Below are 26,281 nucleotides of genomic sequence, written 5' to 3' on the forward strand. Positions count from 1 at the left end.
GCTCTCCGCCGCCGGCTGCCCGGCCCGCGCGGCTCTCTGCCCCCAGCCCGTGACGCGGCGCGCCGACCGAGACAAAAGACCGTGGCCGGGGCCGCCTGGGGCCATGCGAGCCGGAGCCGGCCGCCCCCTGCCCCGGTGCAGCCCGCGCGCCCGTCCCGGCCGCCGCGCGCCCGCCCCGGCCCCGCTCGCAGCCCCGTGGGCGCCGCGAGGCTGAGGGCGGACCCCCGGGCCGGGTGGCGGGAGCTACAGCCGCCCCGCCCCCGGGCGCGGACCCCTTGCTGCCCCGGGAGCCCGGCCGGGGGCTCGGAACCTTCCCGAGGCGCGGCGTTGGAGGCCGAGCGCAGCGCCGCGGGAGAGCAGAGGAAGCCCCGCGGGGGCCTCGGAGGTAACTTCGGAGAGCCCGGGACGCGCGGGGCGGGGGCGCACGCGAGCGGGTGTGTGTCCGGGCGACGCGGGTCCGCGAGTGACTGCGGTGGGGCCGCCGCGCGCGGGGGGCAGACGGGGCCGGCGGGAGCGCCCACCTTCCTCGGCGGGGCTCCCAGCTCTGTGGGCCGCGGGGCGCTTGGCGCTGAGCCCTGGGCTTGGTGGAAAAGGTGTTGGGGTGGGGGTGGGGACTGCCGGGCTTCGCCAAACCTGGCGGTGAGGTCAGAGATCCGGGAAGGGACCGTGCAGTTTGGGGCAAGTTTTCGCGGCTGAAAATTCTGTTCTGGAAAACGATATTTGGAGGGTTAAATCTGTGAGCTGGGTGTGCAAAACGCCTGACACATCGGAGGCGCAAAGTAAGACGGAAAGCCGGACAAGCCCCAGGTGGACCAGCCGGCGCACCCGATTCTTACACTGACGTTTCCAGTCACGTAGAGGTGGAAAGGGATCGTTCCTCCCGGGGAGGTGAGAGGTTCAACTTCACCTGCCAGAAAGCACAGGAGCCAGGCCTGGGTGGCGGGTGGTGCGCCCTTCCATACGGTCTGATCCATGCGTATGCAGACAATCCTCCATCCGTGCCAAAGCGAGGACTGTGAGTGTCCCCCGCGGGATCCGATCCAGCCGGAGTAATCATCTGTCTGCTCCCCGGGGGTGCCCAGAGCTTCCCGTGGCATCCGGGAAGCTTGACTGTGACCGCGCTCTGTCAGCACTGCTCCCGGGGAAGAGTGTAGCTGTTCAACTGCTGTGCACACGTTCGGTGCAGACCGAAGCTGAAGGAAACAGCCAGAGTCTCGGCTGTAAACAACAGAGATCTGTCTTAAAGAGCCTTCCATTTCCCTTGCGGATGGGGTGATTTCATCAGGAGGGGACCTAGTGTCTGCTGCCGCCCCCCAGGGCTGTGACCTGGTGCTTCCGGGCAGGGCTCTGCTGTGATTTTAGGTACCATGTGAAGACTTGCCACGAGCCTGGCAGCGGCTCCGGGGCCCTAAGGCTCCCCTTCCTCCCACAAACAAGCCACTGCCATCCCCTCTCTGGATGGAGAGGGTCAGTAAATGCCCCCCCCCCCTTTCGGGAATCCACTGGGCCTGCCCTGCGGGTGGGAGCCAGCCGAGGGCTGTGGCCACAGATGGCTTTTGGAATGAGCTCTGGGCCCCCGGCTCCTTTTGAGCCTGGCCATAGTGTTCCGAGCACCGCCGAAGTGTGAAAAGACAGTAGGAGAGCCTCGGGCTCCTGGCACTGTAGAGGGACTTGCAAGACCCCCGTTAATGGGCTTCCTTCTTGTGTGGCAGGGGAGGGCGGAGGCAGGAGCAAACTTACAGTTTCTTCGTCGCTTCCTGGAGCCTGGAGGGAAAGCCTTAGCTGTCTGGTAAATAGTCTGATTTTTACCGTGTGTGTCTGAGGTTTGTATAGATCAGGGACTTTATGAAAATACACATCAGTTGCCAGGGAAAGACGAGATCAAACAGTTTATTTGCATTTCTGATGATTCGGTGAGGAAGTGTTGTAGAGCACTTAATACTTGGAGGACAGACAAAGCGTTCTTTGTTGGTGGTATGTTCTTTCTGAGTTTAACATACATAATGTCTTCTTTCCCTGGCTGGCACTAGAGGCAACACTGATGAGACTCTGCGACTTCTAAAAGCCTTTGGATTTATTAACTCCCTGATATTCCCTCCGAGGGCAAGGCTCCACCGAGGCCAGGCCATCTGTCCTGTCTCCATCCACAGCACACAGGACTGGTCTGGGGGTTCAGGGGTCCCCACATCAGCCCTGTCTCAAATCTTGACAAATGTGAAGCAGAGACCAGTGTTGCAATGAGGGCTTTGTGCCTGTGGGGCAGGCGTCTTCGGGGTGGCGGGGTGGGGGAAGGAGAGGACCCTGCTCCCCACTCCAGCCAGGGGGTGATGGGCATTCTCAAACTAGCTGGGGGAACCTTCCAGATTCCTCCGCAAATCTGTGGCTAAAGCCCCATGGATTAGCTCTTCCCACTGACATTTGGATTGCAGTTTTGGGAGCTTACCTGCAGACTCAGTGTCCACTGACATGAAAGAGAAAAAAAGGGAAAGAAGAGGAAAAGCATTACGGAGTTTAGAGATGCGCAGAGGCAGCTAGGGCCAGACTCGACTCCAGCCACCTCTCACTCCTTGAATGACCTTGGGGAGCTCCTTCACTCCCCTGCTCGCCTGTTTTCATGTGTCGGAAAGGAGAGTGCACCAGATCAGATCATGGACGTCCCCGCTCTGTTTCTCTTTTAAAATTGAATCTTATATGACTGTTACGTATACGGAATGGATTAAAGAGCGGGAAGCCACCCGACGGCGGCTCCCTCCCAGCCTGACTCCAGAGCGCCCTTCTGGAACCGCTAGCGGCTCCCCAGAACACACTTGGAGGGTCCCGAAAGGCTTCTCTCTAGAACATGGCACGTCTTCTCCCCGAGTGTTGGAAGCAGACACTGTGGTGATTCCATCCTGTGTTGTGTTTCCCTGGCTCCCACTCCTTCCGGATGGCTGGCCGTGTCCCCAGCACATGAGTCCCCTAACTGCTGCAAGCCCTAAATTTCCCAGGTCTACCCTGTGCCCAGCAGGTGAGCAGCTGCTTTTGGGTCCTTGCTGGACAGATGAGCAGATAAGGAGCTATTTTGATGGGACCGTGACCAATGGATGGCTGGGCTCCGGCGCTATGTGAATCGTGAGGGGGACTTGGATTTACCCGTTGCTGTCTCCAGTGTCTAGGATACCGCATGGCGTGTTGTAAGAAAACCTTTCCTGTAGTCGGAGCTGCTAAGGAGGCTTTTTTGAGTTCCAGCATCGGGGGTGGGGTCCTGCACATGCACACACGTGGTTCCTTCTGACGGCAACTGCTGGAGGCGCTGTAGGGCTCACATCCTGGTTCCTCAAACTTGAAAGCTCTCCGTAAAAGGGGCAGGGAGCTCTGCTCTTGGGGTTGTACGGAGCCTTCATTACAGAGTCATGATTGGTTAAGTCGTGGGCCATTGACTCAAGCTCCAGTCACTGTCCCCTCCCTGGAGACTGGGGCTGAGACCAAAAGTGCCAACCCTCTAATTACCTGGTTGGGCCCCCTTTAAGGCGTGGAAGGTAGCTCACCTTTTTCCCCCTTTCCCTCCACTCCAGTGACAGGGAGAGCTCTGGGAGGTGGCTGCCCCCTCAGTCTGAGTCCTCGATCAGAGATGACCGGGAACACAGACCCCAGCTTACTCACAGTGGACTCGTGGCCTGGAGAAGAAGTCAACCGTTGGGGTTTTGAGCCACTGGAGTCTGGGGACTGTTTGTCGCTGCAGCAGAACCTGACCTATCCTGGCAGGTGACGGCCTTGGGCTGACGTTGCCTTTGGATCAGAACCCATCAGGGGGATGGTGGTTGCTGAGACGGCGTTTTATGGGGAACAGCCCTGGGGTGTGGACACCGGGCTGAGGACATGATTACCGTGAGCTAGTTGGAGAGCGCACTTGGTGGCATACCCATGTTGTTCTTTTAGGGAAGGACCACGATGACCGAAAGCCAAGGGCTTAAGCTGTAACGTGCTGGTTTAATGGTTCAGGGGAAGAAAGTGAGTCTGATTAATGTGTTCACTGATCAGGGAGGCTAGAGGCCAGGTAATAAAGGGAAGCTCTTTTGTGACATTGGAATTAGAGCGAAGGGGGTCTGTGGGATGAGCTGAAAGGCCAGTGACACGTGGCTGTGGCCTGCTGATATGTCCTTCCTCATCCGGGGTGGGAAGCTGCCCGCCAGCTGGGCTACACGCGTGTGCACGCACCTCACTGAATGCCAGCCTGAGAGCGTGCGCTGCCAGCCGTGCTCACTGTGTGATTTTTCTGGGGCTCTGGGGTTCATTTATGCACGCCCTCCAACGAGAGCTTTCATGACAGCCTTCTCCCCTGGTGGGACAGTGGGGACAGCGCTGAGCCCGCCCACGTCTACTTTGCCTCTGTGGGTGTCCTGTCTGCTGCGTCCTTCCCTCCTGCTGCTCCCGTTCTGTGCTGGGGGCCCTCGTGACCCCCCCGTGGCTGATGGGCAGGGACGGCCCCATGGAGCCTCTGTGAACGTTGGGATTTCAAGAAAAGAAGGTTTTTTGCAGGAAGCTACACATGCAAGGGTTCTGGTGACTTGAAGAGACTTCAGCAAACAGCTGAGAAAACAAGCCGAGAAGGTCAGCAGGGCAGTAGGGACGGGGGGCAGTCCTGCAAGGATGAGGGGCTGCAGCCCTCATGGAACCCTGCGGGGCCTCAGCAGCGCTGAGAAGCGACCAGGAGACACCGGGCGCGGGCGGTGTGTGGAGCTGAGGGAAGTGGGAAGTCATTCCTCAGTGTGAGGGGCAGGGGCAGGGGGTGGGTGGGGCGGACAGTGAGGGGACAGGGGGTGGGCGATGAGTGGGGCGGGCAGTGGGCCGGGTCGGCACGAAGAATGGGCGTGGGCAGTGGGCTGTGAGCCGTTCCTCTCTGTCTCCATCGCTATGGCCCTTCTGCTGGTCTGCTTCTCCCGCTGGGTTGGGAGACCCTGGAGGGGTGGGACAGCACCCGTCACCGTGTTGCCCTGGGACTGGCATGGCGTCTGGCACAGTCTGGGTAGATCGGTGTGCACTTTTGGGTGAGGGTGGGACTGACCAGCCCGGCACGTGACTCACAAGGTTCTCTGTGGGGATACGGAAGGCCTGACTCTCCAGCGGCCACAGGAAGAAAGCATCACGATTCGATCCCCCCACAAGCTCTGTCTGAGTCCACTGCATGGCGTGGCCACTGGAAAGATGGTCAGGTCCAGGATGAGGGAGATACCTGTGCTCTGCACGTCAGGATAAAAAAGCTCCTGGAGAAGCACATGCACCAGTCGGGAATTATTTAAAGAAGAACCATGGGTCCGTGGCACCGAGGTGCGACCTGTCCAGAATTCCAAGCAGCTGCCACCATCCCAGAGCCTCCTGAGATCTTCATGAATATGGACTTCCTGGCTTTGCCCTGTTGGAATGTCTGGGCTGAGAACCAAGCCTGGGTTTACCCCACATTTACAAGTGCTGTGGCCAGTCGCATGAGGAGGGGGCACGGAGAATTGAGCCAACACTGCGAGTCACAGAATGTTTCCTGCAGCCACATCCCATCAACAGGGAAGGGGCAGTGGCTGCGGTGGCTGCGGTGGCCGTGGAGCCGGGGGTGGGGTGGGGTGGGGGAGGTAGGGGCGGTAGGGGGGTGGGAGAAGCCACCTGCAAATCCCCCGGAGGGCTGCCTTTTCCGGGGCCCTGACTTCTACCTGGCCCCTGGGCCCCTAGGGAAGGGGGAGAGGCTGCCTTCTCTCCAGGGGGCCACCACACCCACTGGCTCAGGGCAGGGGTGCCGTGAGCTCCAGGAATGGGGAGAGGGATGAGGCCGTGTGGCCGGCCATGATTCCGGGATTTTAGGATGTGTTTCTGGATTACGGCCCCGGGAAGCCCTTAGTCCCGCACCAGCAGTAGTCTCATTCCCCACGCGTGCCTGTCAGTAGAGGTTTCCTCTCTATTTTAGGTTGGATTTTATCAACTGGGGCAAAGCATTCGCCTTTGGAGAAGGATGGCAGGCTTCCAGGGACGTCTGCTGCACGTGTGAGCAAGTAGAGGGGAGTGAGACTTCCCTCCCTCCACGTGCTGGGGTGGCCGGGGTTTCAGGCCCGCTGCTCCAGGCCCCGGTGGGAGGCCCCGTAAGGAAGAACCCCCAAAGATGCCCACGGGCCAGCCCCCCAGCCCCCCTGACCACATTATGTCACACGGCAGAGGGGGTTTTGCAGACGTGAGGAAGTTGAGGACCTCGGGAAGGGGGTCATCCCGGCTATCTGGGTGGCCAGGGGTTATCACGACAGCCTGTAAATGGGGAGGAGAAGGCAGACGACTTGCAGAGGGAGCCGTAGCCACTGGAGCCGGGCTGGGAGCCTCGTAACTGGTGGCTTTGGAGATGGAGAAAGGGGCCGAGGGTCGAGGAAAGCCGCGTGCAGGAACCAGGAAGAGGGCAAGGAAAGGGATCTGTCACTAGAGCGCCAGGGAGGAACGCTGCCCCGCTGATACCTGGGTTTCAGCCCCGTGTGGCCGGCTGGGGACTTGTCTCCTCTCTCGATGGCAGATCGGGGCGGCGTCAAGCCTCTGTGCTTGTGGTGATGTCGCAGCTGCAGGGGAAGCTGATACAGGACGACGTCCGAGATGGTCTGTGTCTGCCACGGAAGTGCAGGGAGGCTGACCCGGAGGCAGAGCTTGATCTGACTTCTGAAGGGTCTGCACCGATTGTCACCTTGGTCGGCATTTCTCAAATCCTAGAGTTCTGCCCTCTTGAAATGGCTGAACCCATGGAGCCCGGTTTGGGAAACAGCATCAAAAGTTCAACATCATTGCCAAAGCACTCAGGCTCGGGAACTGCGGAGCTCCACCCGGCTGTCAGGAGGCCACACACGGGATCTGGGATGTGCATTTAGACTTATTGCTGGGCTGGAAACAAATAGTTAACTCAAATTAAAACAAAACACAGAAGTCATCTGGTCCAGGGCCTCACCTCTCCCTGGATGGTCAAAAGGAGGAGGCTGGTTTGGGGATGATTTCAGGAGAAGAGAGGGGAAGATAAGGGACTTCCTACTCATTATTAATATTTTGCCCTAAAATGAGACATGAATGATGCCTGAGCATTAGGAAGCTATCTTTTGGAGACATTTTGATAAAGAAAATAATCATTTTGGCACAAAATATTGTATCAGAGATAATACGGTAATACATAGTTCTTTGCACACTATATTTTATAAAGTGCCTCCATGGCCAGCCAAACATGCCACTCGTGCTTCTGCCCCAGGGCCTTTGCACAGGCTGTTTCCTCCACCTTTCCACCTCATGGAAAGAAAGTAGGCACATGATTTGTTTCATACATATCTGGGGACTCCATTCAAATGCAGTCTTTCCTCTGAGGACTTCTCTGACCATCTTTTTAAAATTGCAACCCCCATCTGCCCTGTCTGTCCTCCTCTCTTTCCCTCCATAATGCTTTCTACCTCTACAATACTACACATTTTACATTTATTTTGCTTATTATTTATCTCCCCACCTAGGATATAAGCTTACTAGGGTATTCTTGTTTTGTTTTAATCTGCTCTATATCCTGCTGTATTTCTACCTGTTAAACTAGTGCCTGGCATGTGCCAGTTACAAAATGAGTATCTTTTGAATGAAAAAAATGAATGTCTCATTTGAGCCTCTTAGTGATCCCAGGAGGAGGAAGTGATACCTTCCTTTTCTAGACGAGAAAGCCAAAGAGCAGAGGTGATCATTTACTTCCCAATTTACATTTCTGGGATCTGCCTGTATATCTTTTCCTCTTTATTTTTCATTAGAAAATGAGATATTCAGAACATTTAAGTAATACAGACCTGAAACAAGGAGGAAAAAAACACCCAGAGACGATTATTACTAGTTTTGGTATGTAGAAGATATTATATATAGACAATTTTATATCGCATTACAATATGTCATTTAGTAGCGTGCTTTTTAACTTACAAATATGCCATTAACATTAAATGTGTCAATAATAAATATTTGCAACATGATTCATTCACGGCTGCATGGTATTTCCATGTACTGATGTGCTGTAATCTTACATGACCAGTTGGATACAAAGTTTAGTGGTGAAAGTTTCTTCTTATAAGCAATGTTGAAGAGAAAATATTTGTAGCACTTTTTTTCTTTTTATACTTATCCAATGATTTCCTTTGGAGATGTACTTAGGAGTATGGATTTTTTAATTTAAAATTAGGTATAGGGGTGCCTGGGGGGCTCAGTGGGTTAAAGCCACTGCCTTCGGCTCAGGTCATGATCCCAGGGTCCCATTGGGCTCCCTGCTCAGCGGGGAGCCTGCTTCCCCTCTCTCTCTCTGCCTGCCTCTCTGCCTACTTGTGATCTCTGTCTGTCAAATAAATAAATAAAATCTTAAAAAAATAAAATAAAATTAGGTATATTTTCATTTTAGGTGTTAAGTTTTATTTTAAATTTTAGCTGATTACTTCCTCTAACAGTCACACAGGTGTGTACCTCTCCAGTGATAGATACATGGGGGTGCCTTCTTTTCCACTGTCGACCCCCTCCCTTGATAGCAGTACTAGCCTTCTTAACCATTACCAATCCAGCAAGCAAAAATCCCATGCCTTATACCGCTTCTGCACCTCATAAAGAAAATATCATTTTAGATACTTTCTTTAGATTTATGAATTATAAGTTAGTCAAATTGCTGTTTTAGTTTGCTTTACTGATTATGATGTGCACTATTTTCTTTTTTTGTAAATTCACTATTTTGGGGGCTCTTCCTTCTTTCCTATTAGTATTCAGAGATTTCAGTAAGATGCTAAAAGGTTCTGCAATCCAGTTTTTTTCCTCAATTTTTGTGACCCTTATTGGTGTCGTAAGAAAGTAATTTCCATTTATCCCAGCTGATCAGTCTTTTTCTCCATGATTTCTTCTTCTTCTTCTTCTTCTTTTTTTTAAGATTTTATTTATTTATTTGATAGAGATCACAAGTAGGCAGAGAGGCAGGCAGAGAGAGGAGGAAACAGGCTCCTCTCTGAGCAGAGAGCCCGATGTGGGACTCAATCCCAGGACCCTGAGACCATGACCTAAGCTGAAGGCAGAGGCTTAACCCACTGAGCTACCCAGGCACCCCTCATCCATGATTTCAATTTCTGCAATTTCTGGAATCTTGTATGTACGATGCTTACACAACCTTGCATTATCTAAATCCTGACTCAAATTTCCTTCTTTTTATTTCATTGGTAATTTCCTTTTGGTATGGCAAGGACTGAGAGCTAACTTAATTTTTCACCAATCATTCCCATAATATTTAACTATTGATGCATTTACGTTCTGCAGAATAAACCGCTGTTTTCTCATCGACTCGAAAGGCTACCTTCATCATATGTGCCGTCCTTACCTACATTCCAGTCCGCTGCTTGTCTTTCTTGTCTCCAGTGAGTTAGCCATCACGTTGTAAATGCAGGAGCTTTGTAGCAAGTTTTAATATTTGGCTATCCAAATAGATTGACATTTGACCAGAACACTTCACTAAGTATCTCAAAGCAAATAACTTGACAGGGTTCCCTCCAGCACACAGGACCTCTCACTGCAGAACTGCAAAGACAATGAAGCATGAACAACAAGCAAAACACCGTCTTCTTGATTTTCTTAGTTATTCACCTTGACAGCCTCATTTATAAGAATTTTCTTTTGGGGGGGTGCCTGGGAGGCTCAGTCGGTTGAGTCTCTGACTCTTGATCTCAGCTCAGGTCTTGATCTCAGGGTCTTGAATTCAGGACCCTCACTGGGCGCTATACTAGGTGTGGAGCCTACTTAAATTTGTGTTCTTTTCTTTTGCCTCCGTTTTGACAGGGCTAAGTGGAAACTTGTTTTTCCAGTTTTTAAAATGTACTTTACCTTTTAATTAATACATCTTTTAAAAAGTGAATAAAAGGGGGTGCCTGGGTGGCTCAGTCAGTTGAGAGTCTGCGTTCAGCTCAGGTCATGATCCCAAAGTCCTGGGATCAAGCCCCACATCTGGGTCCCTGCTCAGCGGGGAGCCTGCTTCTCCCTTTTCCTCTGCCTGATGCTCCCTCTGCTGTCCTCTCTCTCTCTCTCTCTCTCTGTCAAATAAAAGGACTGAACATTACCCAACTTGGGAGTTCACATTTGATCATATTTTTGCTTCCCTGCTTTTTTTTTTTTAAGGGAAGAGTATGTGAAATTTCATGTTCTACCTGCTGCTCCTTGTGTTTCCCTCACTTGCTCCTCACTCCGCTAGAGGGAGGACTCCCTCCCTAGGGTTATGGGGATGGCCATGCACTGGACACCTGATGTTGGACAGATGAAATTGACGGTAGTTTGTATATCATGTATTCATAGCCCAGAGGAGGAGGACACGGGGCACACAGGGTTTGAACTTGGCTCCATTGGCATTATGGGACAAGAGGGTGAAGGGACCCCTGGATCTTGTGGGATGTTGTGATTGGCTTGTTTGAATAATTCCATGGCTGGCAAGTTACCAACACCTACTACTCAGGAACAGGTAGGAGCTATGCCTGATTCCCTTGATAAGGAGAGCTGTTTGGCTAGTGGGTCTTCTCTGCAGGAGCAGAGTGTGGAGGCCGTGAGGCCCTCCTGGTTTGACCAGATGTCAAGGCAGCACAGAATGTCGGGCCTTCATTTTAGGTCTTACACCACATCTTCCTTTCTCCCCTCTCTTTCTCCAAAGGAAACCGTCATCCCAAACCTGGCATGTTTCATTTCCATACATGTTTTCATACTATCCTTTTTATATAAACATTCCAAAACAATCTATATATTTTTTTTCAAGTTACATCAATGATAGGATACATCCATTTGCAACTTTCCTTTCCATGCATCTTTGTGTTTTTTAAGTTTATCCTTAAATTTATTGTAAATAAATTCATTCACATTAGCTGCTGTATAATATCGGTGATATGATAAACCCATACTTATCTCTTTCCCACTGTACTTCTTTACTATTAAAAAATGTTTTTAATAAGCAGTTTTGCCGGGGAGCCACTGAGCCGGGCTCAGTGGGTTAAAGCCTCTGCCTTCAGCTCAGGTCATGATCCCAGGGTCCTGGGATTGAGCCCCGCATCGGGCTCTCTGCTCCATGGGGAGCCTGTTTACCCCCCTCTCTCTGCCTGCCTCTCTGCCTACTTGTGGTCTCTGTCAAATAAATAAATAAAATCTTTAAAAAAAATAAGCAGCTTTGCCACCTTGTAAACCCATGTGAATGTTTATCTTGCTTTATAACTGGAGGTAGATTTGGTGGGCAATAGGATTTGCCAATCTCAAGCTTCGTCTGTATTGCCAAATTTCTTACTTTTTGCCAGGTACTCGTGCATATAACTCAGTCATGTGATATTGGTACTAGTATCATCCCCATTTTTTAGCTGAGGAAACTGCAGAGACTCATAGTGCTCAAGTCACCAAGCCAGTAAGTGGAAGAGCTTGGATTTAAATTTGGGCAATTTGGCTCCAGAGTCTATGGTCTTTAACTAGTGTACCATTCTGCCTATAACAAAGGCCAGCTGTATTCTGATTTGGTTTTGACTGGTATGCCTTATTTTATCTTTATACTTTCAACCTTTCTGTGACAACATGTTTAGGTATATTTCTCATAGGTGGCATTTGACTGCAATATATTTTTTTAATCCAATATGAGAGTCACAGTCTTTTGAACTGTTAACTGTAGGCCATTTACATTTATTGTGATTTGATGTATTTGGAAATATTTCTGTCATCTTGTGATTTTTGCTTATCTTAGTTTTTCATTTCTTCTTTATTTCTCTTATTCCTGATTTTCTATTAATTGATTGAGATTTTATTTATTCTGTTTTCTCTACACTAGTTTAGAAGTTCTACATTAAGTTCTATAATTTCTTCCTGTTCTATTGGTGGTTATCCATAAACTGTTTTCTAATATACATTTTTTTGAGTTAACATCTAAATTTATTTAACATCCTTTTCCTACTCCTGAGAATACCTGGTAATGCTCAAGAAGTTTTGACCTTGATTACCATCCCCCATCCATTGTAGCTAAAAAAACAGTCATTAATATGGTGTTATACAATCGATACATATTTAGAATTAACTATATGTTTACTAATTTCTTTTTTCTAAATTTGCTTTTTTCCCCCAAAGGAGCTTCTTTTGTAGTTTTTACAGTAAGGAATGTGTCTTCAGTTTTAATTTTAATTTATGAATAATGGGTTTTTTTTTCAGGTGATAGAATTATGAACTGTAAGTCATTTTTCCTTAACACTTTAAGAATTTTATGTCCATGTCTTTTAGTTTTTCTTTTCTTTTTTTAAACTCTAAAAGGACCAAGAATTCTGGACATCTTTTCATAGAATATACACAAAATGTGGATTTTATACATAGACATCAGTTTATCTAAAAAATGCCCCAAATTACAATCTCATCTTTATAAAACAGAATTGTCCCCTTTAGTTTTTTTTTAAAGATTTATTTATTTCAGAGAGAGGGAAAGCAAGAACATGAGTGGGAATGGTAGAGGGAAAAGGAGAGAGAATCCCAAGTAAACTCTGTTCTAAGCACAGAGCTGGATAGGGGCCTTGATCTCATGACCCTGAGATCATGACCTTAGCTGAAACCGAGAGTTGGACACTTAACTGACTGTGTCATCCAGTTGCCCCTGTCCCCTCTCCTTTTTTTTTTTTTATTTTTTATTATTCCTGAGACACCCGTTTTTTGTTTTATTCTTTTCTCGGTAATTCATTCCCTCTCCCGACTGCCTCACCCACTTTCAGGCTTTCTCTCTGCTTCTGGTATTCTTCAGTTTCAATATGGTGTGCTTTGCTCTTTAAGGGTACATTTATTTTTATAGGTCTTATTTGCAGTTTCTATTGAATTTGAGAACTCATGTTTCCAATTTGCGAACATTTCTAGACATTGTTATTTTGATCATTGATTTTACACCATCCTCTCTTATCTCTCCTGGAATTCTTGTTAGGCATTTGTTAAGAGTTCTCCTGTGCTCTATGTCTTTTAGCCCTGATTTTGTATTTTTAAAATCTTTGTATTTCTCTATGCTGCATGCTGATAGATTTCCTTAGATTTGTCTTCCGGTTCACTGTTTTTCTCGTTGCTTATGCTATATGTTATTTGATTTGTGATTTGTGATATTGTGATTTTTATTTCAGTGACTATTTTTATATTTCTAGGGGTACCATTTGGTTCTTTTCCAGGTCTCTGTGTTCTTTTTTCACAACGTCCTCTTTCATTTGGATTTCCAAAGATTTTAAAATATCTTTTCTTGTTTAAAATATATTTACAGATTTTTTAAGATTGCTGTTCCATTTTGTGATGTTCTTAAAGTCCTAATGGTCCTGATTATTTTGTGTCTGATGACTCTCACTCCCTGTTGAATATTTTCTCTTGTGCGTTGTGATTTTTTGAACTATTACTCAGGGTCAGTGCATGTGGCTTCTTACCTCCACAGGGTGCCGTGGATTGTCCAGAGCAGTTCCGCATTTGCCTTGCTTGCATCCGGGGGTATCACTAGCATGGAACTGATATCATATTAATTTCTCAGCTCGAGAGTTCTTGAACCCTGTGGCAACATAAATTTTGGCCCCAAAGCATTTAAGGTGTTGCCCTGCTTTACAATTCAAGGAGTAATCTTTTCCTCTATTTAACTCAGAGGCCAACAAGCTTCCTTGTTTCCTGAGCTCATGAACAGATTTTTTTCTGTATTTCGTATTTTCACACAGAGTTAGAGAATAGTCCTTCAGGGGTCCCAGCTCCAGGCAGACATCCATGCTCCCACTCGCCATCTGGTGGAGGCCTCTTGTCTCCTAACTCAGTGGGAACCACCTGCCCCACCTTCCCCACAGCAGCCACATTACCAACGCTCCCGCTCACCCCATGATTTTCAATCCTTTCTCTGTTTCTGGCACCTGGACATTCACCTGGCTCTCTCCCAAACTTAGCTCCACATGTTTAAAAAAAAATGTATTTTATCCAGCATTTGTAGGTGTTCATAATGGAAGGTTTCTCATATTTTCTAAGCTTGCCTTCTCACCAGACCTGGAAATTGCTTCATAATGTCCTGGTTTCTTAGGCAAGGGCTTTGCACCACGGTTGAGCTTGGGGTGGGGGACACGTCTGGGCAAACAGAAGGGTAGCTCCTCCCAGCTCTCGTCGCCGTCTTCAGCAGACTGTGTGGAGGAGAGCTGTCTGCGAGAGGGAAAGGGGTCTCCATCCAGCTGGACGTTTTGTTGTAGGCAACACAAGGAGATGCAGACTTTCCGGACCACACATCTCAGGATGCTCACTTGCTGCCTCCCTTTTCCAGTTTCCCTCAATCCACACTGAATCACGGCAGCGAACACCATCCTAGAAGCAGACAACATCCAAACCACAAGTGGGCCAGCACTTGGGCGGGAACAACCCGGGGGCTGCAGAGGAGCTGTGTGGCAATGCGTGAGCCGGGACTGCCGCGGCCACATTCCATCGCTGCCGTCATTTTGGCTTCTGAACAATCAGGATATGACAGCCCGTGGGAAAGCCTGAATGAGAACCCTTCATAACAGTTTCGCTGATCCGACTGAAGGTTTGTGTCACTCATTCCCACCAGATCTGAGGGTTATTGGCAGAAGGGAGACGGAGTCTGTAAGGCAGGTGAGGACAGCTGAGTCTGCCCAGAGCTTTCCGTGGCAACCCCGCGAGTCCCCAGTGCACCCCCACTCTTCTGCTCTGTTTTGGTCGGTTGGAGTCAGAGGTCAGCACTTCGAGCTCTGACAAATGCGTGAGGCTCTGAGGGGGTGAACCTTCACTCCAGCCGCAAGGACCAGAGACAGCAACATCAGTCATGGCCAGAGGGGGACGCGTGAGGGGGCAGGGAAAACATCAGGGGTCTGGGGCCTGCGCTTCCCAGAGCCACAGACTGGAGGCCGCCTTGGATGGGAGTTGGGAGAGCCTAGAGCAGGCTGTGCGGATCGGGAGGCATTCAAGGGGCAGATGGTGTGGGTCTGTCTGTGCATCCCGTGGCTGAGAGCTCACCCCAAGCTGCACGCCTGGTGTTCTCGGCTCCCACCAGCGCCAGAATCAAGTCCAGATGCCGCCCGGCAGCCCAGCTCCCACCGCTCCGGATGTCTGCTTGCGCAGCTCCTCCTCCCTCTCTCCGCCTCGCCAAGCGGACTCCGCCCCACCACCCCTTCGAGCCTCCCGCCCTCTGCCTGGAACGCCTGCTCTGTTCCTCCCTGGCCATTCGTAAGCCCCCAGATCTCACTGTCAATAAAAGCGGAGTCAGGTGAACCAGATCCCATTCTCCCCAGGACACATGGGGCCTCGCCTTTCCCAATGCCGCTTTTGGGCTGGGATGGAGGTTTTCAGCCAGGGAAGTGGTATAGGATATGGCGAGGCTCTCCCAGGGGGGCAGCATCGGGCGGTCCCGGGAGCCGCAGGGGTCGGCTCGCTGCGGTGTGGGGCTCCCTGTGGCCGCCCTGTGTCCCCCATGTGTGCTTCCTGTGGGTCAGGGCAACCGCAGAAGTGCTTGTTGGAAGAATCCAGCAGCAAACAGCTCAGTATCGTGTGCCCAGCTCGCCCTTCCCTCCGTGTGTTCATTCGCCGCCACTCGGATCCCTGTGTCCCCTCATTTACTTGACGCCCCAGTATGACAGGCTGTCCCCGCCTCTCACCGATGCTTCCACAGGGCGGGCTCAGTGGCCGGGTGGGCCTGGGTAGGAACAGGACCCCTCGGAGCTTCTGCATGGGAAAATCCAAACCATGGGCCCTACATGTCCTTGCAGACACGTGTGGGGGAGCTCGAGCCTGAGCCAGGAGCCTCTGGGGAGGGACGGAGGCTCCCTCGGGAGGGACGGAGGCTGCCCTCAGGAGGGACAGAGAACTCATTTCCAGGAGCCACCGAACTCTAACCCGGAGAAAAGACACCATTCCCCGGGGAAACGGGCTGAGCCGATCTCAGAATCAGCAGGTCAGCCCATCTGAGCGCCTTTCCAAGTGGGTGTGCCCGGGAGTAGGGCGGGGGGCGGTGCTGTGGGCTTCCACGTTCGCTGGGAAATCTCAGACCCGGTCCGCATGTATCAGTGCACTCTACTGCTCTTGTGATGTTTCGCGGAACTCTGGGTTTGGTGTGTTTAACTTTTCCATCAGGATGGTTAACGTAGCTTTCCCTCCATTTCCAAGTAAGGCTTATTATTGTTATTACTGTGTGCAGATGACAAGTAGCACATGTCGGAATTTTAGAAAGGGCGGGAAGTCTCAAGGAGCACATGACGGTACCCAGGCCGCATGAGAACACGGTGGGTGGGAGGGGGCTGGGAACACTCCGGGTCTTCCTGTGGTTAGGGTTACCGCGCGAGCAGGCACATTCATCAGAGCTTCAGCAAACGCACACTCAGGGTTCGTGCATGAGGATCTGATCCTCAAAGGAAAACCGTGAGCGATGATCGACCTCGGGTTAACGATGCGCGTGACGGAATGTTCAGATGTCCACGCTCTACTTCAAAGTGCATTAGAAAAAGCAAGAAGGCTCGATGAACGGTGGATAGACTGGTCTGAGAGGGACCGAAAATTGTAAAATGTTAGTGGTGCAACCCAGATAGCAAGTATATGGGTATTTGCTATAAAATTCTTCCAACTTCGCTGTACATTTGAAAATTTGCATCATAAAATACTGAAGAACAAAGATTCCTCTTCAGGAAAAATCCATATTTATCACCCAAACATAACCACTGGTAATATTTCAGTGTACATTGTTTTCTTTAATTTTCATCTCTAAGAATATATAACTTCCTGTAATTAAGAGCTTCTGGATTAAAACATTTATTTTCCTCTTTTTTTCCCTCTCAGTATTGCAGCATGGTTTTTTGGTGTGTGTCCCCAAAAGTCCTCAATATGTCATCTTTCAAGGAAGGTGTAGTTGACGTGCAAGAAAACTCACACGTGTGAGCGTGTGGTTTCCTGAGTCAGTTGGGGAAGCCCCCTGCACCACTCACAGCCAGCCCCGAGGCCGTGGGTGTGTTTTCTAGAATGTGATCAGAGTTGAGTACTACGGGACACAGCCGGCGACTCTGGCTTCTTCAGCTTGAGCGTCACGCCTGTGGGCACCGTCCACATCCTTGTTTGTACACTAGTTTGTGCCTTTTTTTTCTTTTTAAGAATCATTTATTTGAAAGAGAGACAGAGAGAGAGCAGGGGTGGGGCAGGGCAGAGGGAGAGAACCCCCAAGCAGGCTCCCCGCTGAGCACAGAGCCCGACATGGGACTTGATTTCATGACCCTCAGACCGTGACCTGAGCAGAAACCAGGAGTCATTTGCTTCACGGACTGAGCCGCCCAGATGTCCCAATGAGTTCCTTTTTATGGATGGGTCACATTCCGTCGTAAGGACGTGCGTGGCTATCGTGGTAATGCCTCTGGAAAGTCATCCTGTATGAGAGTTTCGTTCACGCGTCCCTCGCTTATTGGAGTATTCAAGATGGTTTATTTTTTTCACTATTATAAACGCTATCACAGCAAACATCTTTATCCATAAATCATTGTCATTGATTCCCGGGAAGGGAATTATAAAGTTGTGTGTTCTAAATATTTTCAAAGCTGATAATACATTTTTCCATTAAGAGGGTTCTCCTTGCATGTCTCTGTGTGGTTCGTAACAAGCTTGGCTCCCAACCCCACTGTGTCTGTGACCTCCCTCCGCTTTTTGATGTTGTCCCTGTAGAACGGACTGGAAGACTGTGACGGCAGGAGCCTGTGACGTCCGACGTCATGGAGACCAACCAGGACACGTCCCTCTTCCTGATGAAGATCTTGGAGGAGCTGGACAGCAAGCAAAACACCGTTTCCTATCAGGATCTGTGCAAGTCCCTGTGCGCCCGCTTTGACCTGTCCCAGCTCGCCAAGCTGAGAAGCGTGCTCTTCTACACGGCTTGCCTCGACCCCAACTTCCCGGCCACGCTGTTCAAAGACAAGATGAAATGTACCGTGAACAACCAGCAGTCCAAGAAGATCATGGTGGCCGCGGACATCGTGACCATATTCAACCTGATCCAAATGAACGGGGGCGCCGCCAAGGAGAAGCTGCCCGCCGGCCGGCAGAAGGTACGCAAGAAGGAGGCGTCCTTCGAGTCGTGCCGCTCGGACACGGAGGTCTGCGAGCCGGTCAGCTGTGAGCTGAGTGAGAGGCCCTTCCACCGGGGCTACCCTGCCCGGCAGTCCTCCCAGGGCCGGAAGGCCGACCGCAAGGACTGCCCGCAGTTCGTGCCCGCCTCTGAGCCCAACTTCCTGCTGGGCGTAAGCAGAGAGCTGAAGGGCCGGGCGGCCTCCCTGGACCGGCTGCAGGCCCTCACCCCCCCCTACTCCGTGGCCAGCCCCCAGCCCTGTGAGATGCAGAGAACCTACTTCCCCATGAACATCGAGAATGAGTCCATTTCGGACCAAGACTCCCTGCCCATCAGCCAGGGCATCAAGGAGACCTTCATTTCCAGCGAGGAGCCGTTCGTGGTGCAGTCCTGTGTCCAGAAGAGGAACATCTTTAAAGAGGATTTCCATAATCTGATGACCGTGTCCCCCACGTTGGTTGGCCCCGCTAACAAGGCGGAGGCCGAGCACAGGGAGCCCCAGGGCCGGAAGGAGCCCCACAAGACTGCCTTCTTCAACCACAGCTCCGAGGTGCCCTACAGCAGCCAGTACCTGGACCCCGTGTACTCCCCCACGCCCAACAAAAGACGCGCAAAGCACGAGAGCTTGGACGACCTTCAAGCCTCCACGTACTTCGGACCCACGCCGGTGATGGGGACGCGGGACGCCAGGCGCTGTGCCGGGAGGCCGGGCAAGCAGATCCCCTGGCCGGCCAAAAGCTGGAGCCTGAACACCGAGGAAGTCCCTGACTTTGAACGGTCCTTTTTTAACAGAAACCCCTCTGAGGAGAAGCTGCGCTACCCTAATCCCAGCAGCCAGAGCCCCGGTTTCCCCACCCCAGACAGGCGCCCCACTTACCTGGTGCCGAAGGACCAACAGCCCATCCTGCCCGTTGGCTACATGGCGAAACCAAACGCGCTCAGGTCTAAAGAGCTCTCGTCCCCAGTTGAGCTGGAGAAGCACGAGCCGGTCAAGAAGTTCAAAGACAAGAGCATCGGCTGTACCAGCGGGCAGCTCAGCTCGGACACCAGCAGCGTGGGCACCCAGACGGAGCAGCACGTGCTGGAGGCCAAGAAGTGCAAAGACCTGTGCGCCTCGGGGCAAACCAAGTACTGCGACAGGCATGCCACCAAGCAGTCTGACGACGACTCGGAAATCGTCAGCGATGACATCAGCGACATCTTTCGGTTTCTGGATGACATGAGCATCAGCGGCTCCACGGGCGTGATGCCGTCTTCCTGCTACAACAGCACGGGGTCCCTGTCTCAGCTTCACAAGTCCGACGGCGACAGTTCCCCCGAGCACAACCTAACCAAAACCGCCAACGGGCCTCCCGGCAGCAAAGGAGAAAAGGGCAACCGGCCTGACAACAGCCACCCCTCGGAAGAGGAGTTGAAAACCAGCGTGTGCAGACTGGTGCTCCGCATTGGCGAGATTGAGCGGAAGCTCGAGTCGCTGTCGGGGGTCCGCGAGGAAATCTCTCAGGTCCTGGGCAAGCTAAACAAGCTGGATCAGAAAATGCAACAGCCCGAGAAGGTGAGCGTGCAGATCGACCTGAATTCCTTGACAAGCGAGGCTCCGTCGGACGATAGTGCCTCTCCGCGCATGTTCCGAATGCCCAGTGGCCCCCGGGGACCCAAGCTGGAGAACGCGGCCGACTGGTACTGCTCGGACGCCAGCGGCAGCAACAGCGAGAGCCTTCGCGTCAAGGCCTTAAAGAAGAACCTCTTCACCCGGCCGTCTTCCAGGTCCCTGACGGAGGAGAACAGCGCTACGGAATCCAAAATCGCCAGCACCTCCAACTCGCCCAGAGACTGGCGCACCATCACCCACGCCAGCCGCGGGGGCCTCGGGGAGGAGGACGGCAAGGACAGAGGCCCCGGGGAGAGTAAGGACTGGCACCGCAAGGCCAAAGAGGTAATCTCACCCGCGCCCATGATGCCGGGCCCTCGCGCCGTCCCAGTCCCTGTGCGCCGAGCGCGGGTCAGGAAGGAAGGCTTCCCTCCATGCGCTGGCTCTTTCCAGATTTGCGGGCTTTCTGCGTTAGAACGGGGAGGAAGGCTCGGGCAGGTTGTCTGTCCCGCTGGCTTGAGGAGCGTGGGCTGCCAGGCTGCCCATGGGCGAAAGTGGGGTTTGGATGCGGGATGGGTGGCGGAGGCCAAGTCCTCGTGATGGGGGACGTGGTGCAGAGGCAGGCGTTGCCCAGGGTGACATCCTGTTCCTTCTGGGATAGCAGGGTGCAGGCAGAGGGAACGGGGTTGCCTTCCCGGCGTGCAGGGTCCCGTGTCCCTTCCCTGGGCCTCGTGGATTCATGGTGCTCCTCTTGGAAAGTTCGAGTCTTTCCATGGTAAGATCTGTAGAGGGTGAATAGGAAAAGCCAGACAAATAAGGAAATTGTTCCCGGCGCTGGTCCCAGAGGACAGCAGCTCCCCATTCGGCCCTTTCCTCTGCTTGGGCCAGAGGGAGCTCACGTGCAGGTGCTCGTGTCCCCTGCAGTGGGGTGACTGGTGTCGGTGGCCCCCGTCATTCCCCACCCCCACCCAGGCTCCAGTGACCGTGTGCTGCCTTCTCAGACCCCTCCCCTGATTCTGAAGGTCGGGGGCACACCCGAGGGCCCAGGGTCTGAGAGGAAGTGGCGGCGGCGTGGGCTGCCGACACACAGAGCCAGATGGGAGGCCGGGACCCTCCCATGGTGCCAAGAAGGAGAAGCTTAGAAGACGCTCTCGGCAGGTTTTCAGTGTCCGAAGTCGGGGGAAAAGAGTGAATAAAAGCAGTGGTGTTTTTTTCTGATCCCAGAGAATCATCGATGTCCGTGCTGGTGGCTGCTCTGTCCTTCCGCAGCTGTGGACGGCTGGCGGGGCTGGAGAGGGGCCGGCGGAGGCTCGCTGGCCTGGTCCCGTGCAGGGGTGCACACGCGCTTACGTACTCAGAGGGCTGCTCTCCATGCGCTCGCGCCGCCTGTCCCCTCAAGCACCTGCACGCCCTCCCTTCCCCACCTCCCCTCACGGTCCCGTTCTCCCCTTTTCTGCACCAGGAGTACGGCTGCACGTGGTCAGGGGTAATGAGGGTGTGAGGGTTTGGTCAAGTGTGGGCCTCGGGCCAGGGCCCTCCGCATGGCTGCTGCTCCCGGGGAGTGGCGTCTGCGTGGGAAGCGGTTCCGCCGGTGGCAAGCCTTGGGGCCCAGGGAGTTCTAGCGGGTGGGAAACCCTGCAGCCCCCGTGCCGTCTGTCTGGACCTCTCTGTTACCCACCCGCAGGCGGACAGACAGTACGACATCCCCCCCCAGCACCGACCGCCCAAGCAGCCCAAAGACAGCTTCCTGGTGGCACAGGTGTTCAGCCCGCGTCCCCACCCGGCCTCCCTCAAAGCCCACTTGAAGAGCAGCCCCCTGTACACGGACATGCGGCTGACCCAGCTGGCCGAGGTGAAGCGGGGCCAGCCCTCCTGGACCATTGAGGAATACACGAGGAACGCGGGCGACAAGGGCAAGCTGACTGCCCTGGACCTGCAGGTGAGCCTCGAGCTGCCCCCTACCCCGGGGTGCGGGTGGGGGAGGGGCGGCGGGGGAGGAGCCCGGCTCCGCCCCAGCCAGCGCAGGAAGCACCCGGGATGGCCAGGGCCAGCCCGCCCCCGCACCCTACAGCTCCCCGGGCTGCTGCCACGGAATTCGGGGCTTTACCGGGCCACGGAGTGGAGATGGTAACGAGGGGAGCGTGATGCAGCATCTGCGTTTGTAAACAATGTGACTGATGCCCTCGCTTGGGCCACGCCATTTGCTAACCGCACGTTTAAGGCTTTGCACCCAGTGAAGCTTCTCGTCTTGCACACAAGACCTGAGCTGAACTGTTTAGTGAGATGCACGCTGATCTCTCCTTCCACACGTAGCTCGTGGGATAAGCACGTTTGTGGGAGCCGAGCTATGGACTCTGTTTCCATACGGAGCCGTCCCCAGGTAAGGAGCACCCCGAGAGCTCTGTGAAGGCCGTTGTGGCTGGCGGGCATGTGTTCTGGTCCCCACACGCGGGGCTGGGGCCCGGGCCCCTCACATGTGGGTGGGCAGCTCTACCCGCTCCCTCTGGCACCGCATCTGCCTGTGTCCGAGTTACTGTGGGACCTGGAGGCGCGTGTCCCCACCTGCGTATTAGCTCTGTGGGTGGTGGGGCCGGACCTCTGGGTCCCAGGATGACCATGTCACTGAGGGGCAGTGGGAGAGACGCCAAGAGGGGTTGGCCTGGGCCCGAGGCAGAGGGGCGGGGGGGGGGCGCGGTGTGGCCGGAACGGACTCCACGGGTCCGCGGCAGTGTGGGGCTCCGGTCCAGGGCTCCTTTGCTGTGAGACCCAGGACATTCAAGCCTCTGCTTGAGCGTCTGTCCCCTCAGCTGTCCGGTGGGCACACGGCACTGTCTCCCTTGCAGAGTCATGGTGAGGAATTTTGGAAAGAAGGTACTTAAAGCACCGCCATTAAGTGGGTACTGAAAGGGATTTCGGGGCCAGTCCATGATGCTGAGAACCGTCAGTCCCCCTCACAGGGGCTTTTCACGGCAAACTGCGAGCTCAAGGCACAGGGACGACTGTGATCACCTCCAGCTCCCCGATGAGGAGATTAAGAAGCTCAGCCCCACCAGTGGCCAGGGCCCTTTCTCCCGCGTGGCCTTTCCTATTGGTAGGGGTGTCCAGGAGCCTCAGGCCCCTGTCGTGACTGCCGTGCAGTGACATTTGTTCATACTGGGCCCTAAGGGACAGCAGTTAGGGGACGCTCCCGAAGCTTGGGTCATGTGAGAGCAGCGTTAGCGTGGGGACGGTCTTCACGGGGTCCCCAGGTGGGCACATGAGAATCCCTGTCGGTAAGGCCCACTGGAGGGCAGAGAAAGGGTGTGGGCTGGGTTTTCCTGGTTTTCCCTGCCGGAGTCTGGTGACAACAAGGTCCCTCGCCTGCGTTCCTGGAAACCTCAGTGTCAACGTTCCATCTGTTGTCACTAGAGTTTCCGCTTGCTGGAAAAACTCGTGAAAAATAGTTTATTTCACAGGCTGTCCCCCAGCCCATCAAACGTACGTACAAGAAAAGAAGCTGATATCCTTGTGTTTGAGCCGGAGGGAAGGAGACACTGGAAGTGGGGGTGTGTTCACGGCTTCCCTCCTTGGCAAGTTCGGGAAGGAGGGGGACTGGTGCGGCCCACATGGCCAGAGCTCGTCCTCAAGGTGCACGGCAGGAACAGATGCACCAGCCCTCGAGGGTAGCCTCCCGCTGCTGCGGACCAGTCTCCCAGCCAGATGCGCCCACCCTGGATCCGTCTGTCCCATCTGTGGTCTGTGTGATGGCTGAGGGGGTTGGTGGCCGTAGCCACACAGCCCAAGGGCCCACGGAGGGCAGAGCTTGGTGGGGAGGGAGCTCGGGCTGAAGCGTGCAGACAGGCGTGTGTCCAAACAAAGGGAGTGGGCAGCTCGGGGAGGCTGCCGTCCTGGGGACCCTGGTGGAAGACACTGTAGGGGGGCTCTTGCCGAGACGGAGCACCCTGAGCTCAAGGAGAGGGTCCTCTTGCTCAGGATGGACATCGGAGTGGCTAGTGCTGCTTCCCACCCCGTGGGGGACAGGAGCCCGTGGATGTTCTGTCTTAGTGGGGAAGGGAGTCTGGGGAGTTCTAAGGACCCCTCAGCCCTGTCCTTGCCATGATGCAGTGTTGCACAGAATGCACTAGAACAGGGTTGCAAAGGAGGCTGGTGACCAGTCTGGGCCTTGAGGACTCTGGTGTCTGTCACAGCTGCTGGACTCCGCCCCTGCCCCCTGAAAGTGGCTCCCCACCCCCTGCAAACGGGCGGGCATGGCTGGGATTCCACGAAGCGTTATTGTGGACTAAGAGATCTGAATTTCATATAATGTTCACATAGTGTGAAATAGTCCTCTTTTGACTTTTGTCAACCACTGAAAAGTGTAGGGACTGTTCTCAGCCTGGGGGCTGTCCACGGGCAGGTGCCGGGGGCTGGACACGGAGCCACAGCTGTCCACCCGGCTGGCCCTCCTGCAGGGGGGTGGTCCGCAGGTGCGGAGAGCAGGAGCAGAGGCCGGGCAGCCTCTGGGGAACCGGCGCCAGTGATAGGACGTTGTCACCCTGAATCTGAGGCCGCGGGAAGGGAGCTGTTCTGCAACCCACCGAGACCCATGGCTTGGGAGCTGGTGCCTGGTAGGGACCAAGAGGCCCTTGTCCCCTGACTGGGCCCCCCTGGGTGGTCCCGGGAGCCAGGCTCCTGGGGCAAAGAGCACGGCGGGAAAGAACAGGGTTTCTCTGCAAGGTCAGGTGACGATGAGTGAAACGGGTTCGAATCACCAGCACTCTCCCAATGCCACGGTCCGACTCAGGGTTAGAGCGGTTTGGAAGGGTTTGTTTTGTGATCTCGTGTGCGTGAGACAGACTCTCGTGTGCCCGTGTTTCGAGTATGAAACACGCCGAGACCATCTTCAAAACGGACATTTTGTTTGCGTTTCAGAGAGCGAGGGGCCCTCCCTTGGAATTTTAACATGTTTGCTTTTATGTGACACTGTGTCATCGAACGAGAGCACTGCCTTTTGTGACGGGGTCGTACCCGTCCCCTGGAGTGGGGGCCTCTGCAAGACAGGCTCCTTCTGGTGTTTTTCCTGTGGACGGTGCCCCCATCTCGGGGAGCCAGGAGACAGGTTCCACGCGGCTTCTGCCCGTGGGGACGCAGCCCCAGGCCCAGGGATGGCCTGCGCACGTCTGTAGACCCTGACCCTGCGCAGGGGCCTGACCAGCTCTGACAAATGTTTGACCTGGAACGAGTTTCTATTTGGTTTGAGCTGCTTATCGGGAGGCACTTTGAGTTTTCAGTGGAGGCTTCAGGGAGGAGCTGGGAACGGAATCAGAGCGAGAGGGCAGCCGTGCCACAAAGGGCCCTGCTCTGGAGGGGCTGCTAGGGAGACCCCTGGTCAGGGGTGTTCGCCGCTCCTCCGGCCGTGGGGACAGCCTGCCTGTGGCCACAGCCCTGTTTGCTGGCTGGTGCAGAGGAGACCCGTGGTTTCCCCGTGTCGGGACCGTCGGCACACAGGCAGCAAGGGTGGGGCAGGCACCGGCCGTCGTGCCAAGGGCCTGGGGCCTCAGCAGCCCATCTCAGCCCGGCCCCACGGCGGCGGACGTCACGGTCACCCGGACAGCCAGTGGCGGACCGCACGGGGCCTTCGGGAACTGGTGTTTGCGGTGTCTCTAACTGCTTCTCTTCACTTCCAGACGCAAGAATCTTTGAACCCAAACAACCTGGAGTACTGGATGGAGGACATTTACACACCGGGCTACGACTCCCTGCTCAAGCGTAAGGAGGCAGAGTTCAGACGGGCCAAGGTCTGCAAGATCGCCGCCCTGATCGCGGCCGCCGCCTGCACCGTCATCCTCGTCATCGTCGTGCCCATCTGCACCATGAAGTCCTGAGCGCGGGGCCATGGGCGGCGCACAGCCCATGACAGCCGGCGGCACCCCCAGCGTCAGGAGGGCTCGGGGCCGGTGCGGCCACGGCTTGCCGGAGCGGGGACCGTCGTGGAGGCTCTCCGCCAGGGCGAGCAGGGTCTGGGGCGGGTGGGGTCTCCAGAGAAACCCGCCCTCCCGTTGGCTTTGACTTGGTGATGCGCGGATGCTTTTGGGAGCGGTGCGATGTCTTTTCCTGCCAAAGGAAGGCTCTGCACTACCAGTAGACACAAACTGAATTCCAAGCAAAGAGCAGAACAAAACAAAACAGATTATAGTTGAGTCTTTCCATCTTGATGAAGCTCCACGGCGGGGGGTGTGTTACACGAAGATATTTAATACCTGCCCGCGTGGGAAGCTACGGGAGATAGTGAGACGAGAAGGAAGAAAGACGAATTCTGTTTTCCATCGCATTCAGTCCACGGCAGGTGAAGTCACGGGTGTCGTGGCCGCGGAGGATGTTTCTTCTCTGCTGACTTTCATCAAGGGCTACTGACTTTTCATTTTCGCCCTTCGGTCGTCATTACGATCTTCACGGAACATTCCGGACCATCCTCCTTGTGCTCAGTGCAGGGAGGAGCTGGACTGCCTGACGAGGCATGGCCCAGAGTGCACTCCCTCTGCCTGAGAGGCTGAGGTGCTCAGGCGGGAGACCTTCCTGTCCCCGCCCAAGGCCTGGGGGAGAGCCGCTTGCCCCCAGTGTAAGGCCAGGCTTTG

At 53.9% G+C, this 26,281-nt stretch overlaps 1 protein-coding gene across 4 annotated transcripts; it reads left to right on the top strand.

Annotated features, from left to right (window-relative positions):
• Positions 1-277: 277 nt before the first annotated feature.
• Positions 278-25,576, top strand: MINAR1 (membrane integral NOTCH2 associated receptor 1). Of its 4 annotated transcripts, XR_007128974.1 has the most exons (6): positions 278-385; positions 14,288-14,545; positions 17,677-20,012; positions 21,352-21,606; positions 21,981-22,047; positions 25,334-25,377. XR_007128974.1 is itself a non-coding variant. In XM_047739285.1 (5 exons), exons 3-5 carry the CDS (start codon positions 17,724-17,726, stop codon positions 25,529-25,531), a joined length of 2,742 nt encoding a protein of 913 aa, XP_047595241.1. In that variant the 5' UTR covers positions 278-385; positions 14,288-14,545; positions 17,677-17,723; the 3' UTR covers positions 25,532-25,576. The 4 variants fall into 4 exon arrangements, 3 of the variants coding, with proteins under 3 accessions (XP_047595241.1, XP_047595242.1, XP_047595244.1); XM_047739285.1 differs by lacking the exon at positions 21,981-22,047 and having other exon boundaries at positions 25,334-25,576; XM_047739286.1 differs by lacking the exons at positions 14,288-14,545; positions 21,981-22,047 and having other exon boundaries at positions 296-385; positions 25,334-25,576.
• The last annotated feature ends 705 nt before the right edge of the window (positions 25,577-26,281 follow it).

Source organism: Lutra lutra, chromosome 7 (assembly GCF_902655055.1).
Source record: "Lutra lutra chromosome 7, mLutLut1.2, whole genome shotgun sequence".
Classification (NCBI taxonomy): domain Eukaryota; kingdom Metazoa; phylum Chordata; class Mammalia; order Carnivora; family Mustelidae; genus Lutra; species Lutra lutra.

Excerpts from the sequence above, each read along its gene's own strand:
- MINAR1 (XM_047739285.1), top strand. The coding sequence starts at position 17,724 with ATGGAGACCAACCAGGACACGTCCCTCTTCCTGATGAAGATCTTGGAG. Across the intron at positions 20,013-21,351 it reads GGCACCGCAAGGCCAAAGAG|GCGGACAGACAGTACGACAT; the intron begins GTAATCTCACCC and ends ACCCACCCGCAG. Across the intron at positions 21,607-25,333 it reads TGACTGCCCTGGACCTGCAG|ACGCAAGAATCTTTGAACCC; the intron begins GTGAGCCTCGAG and ends CTTCACTTCCAG.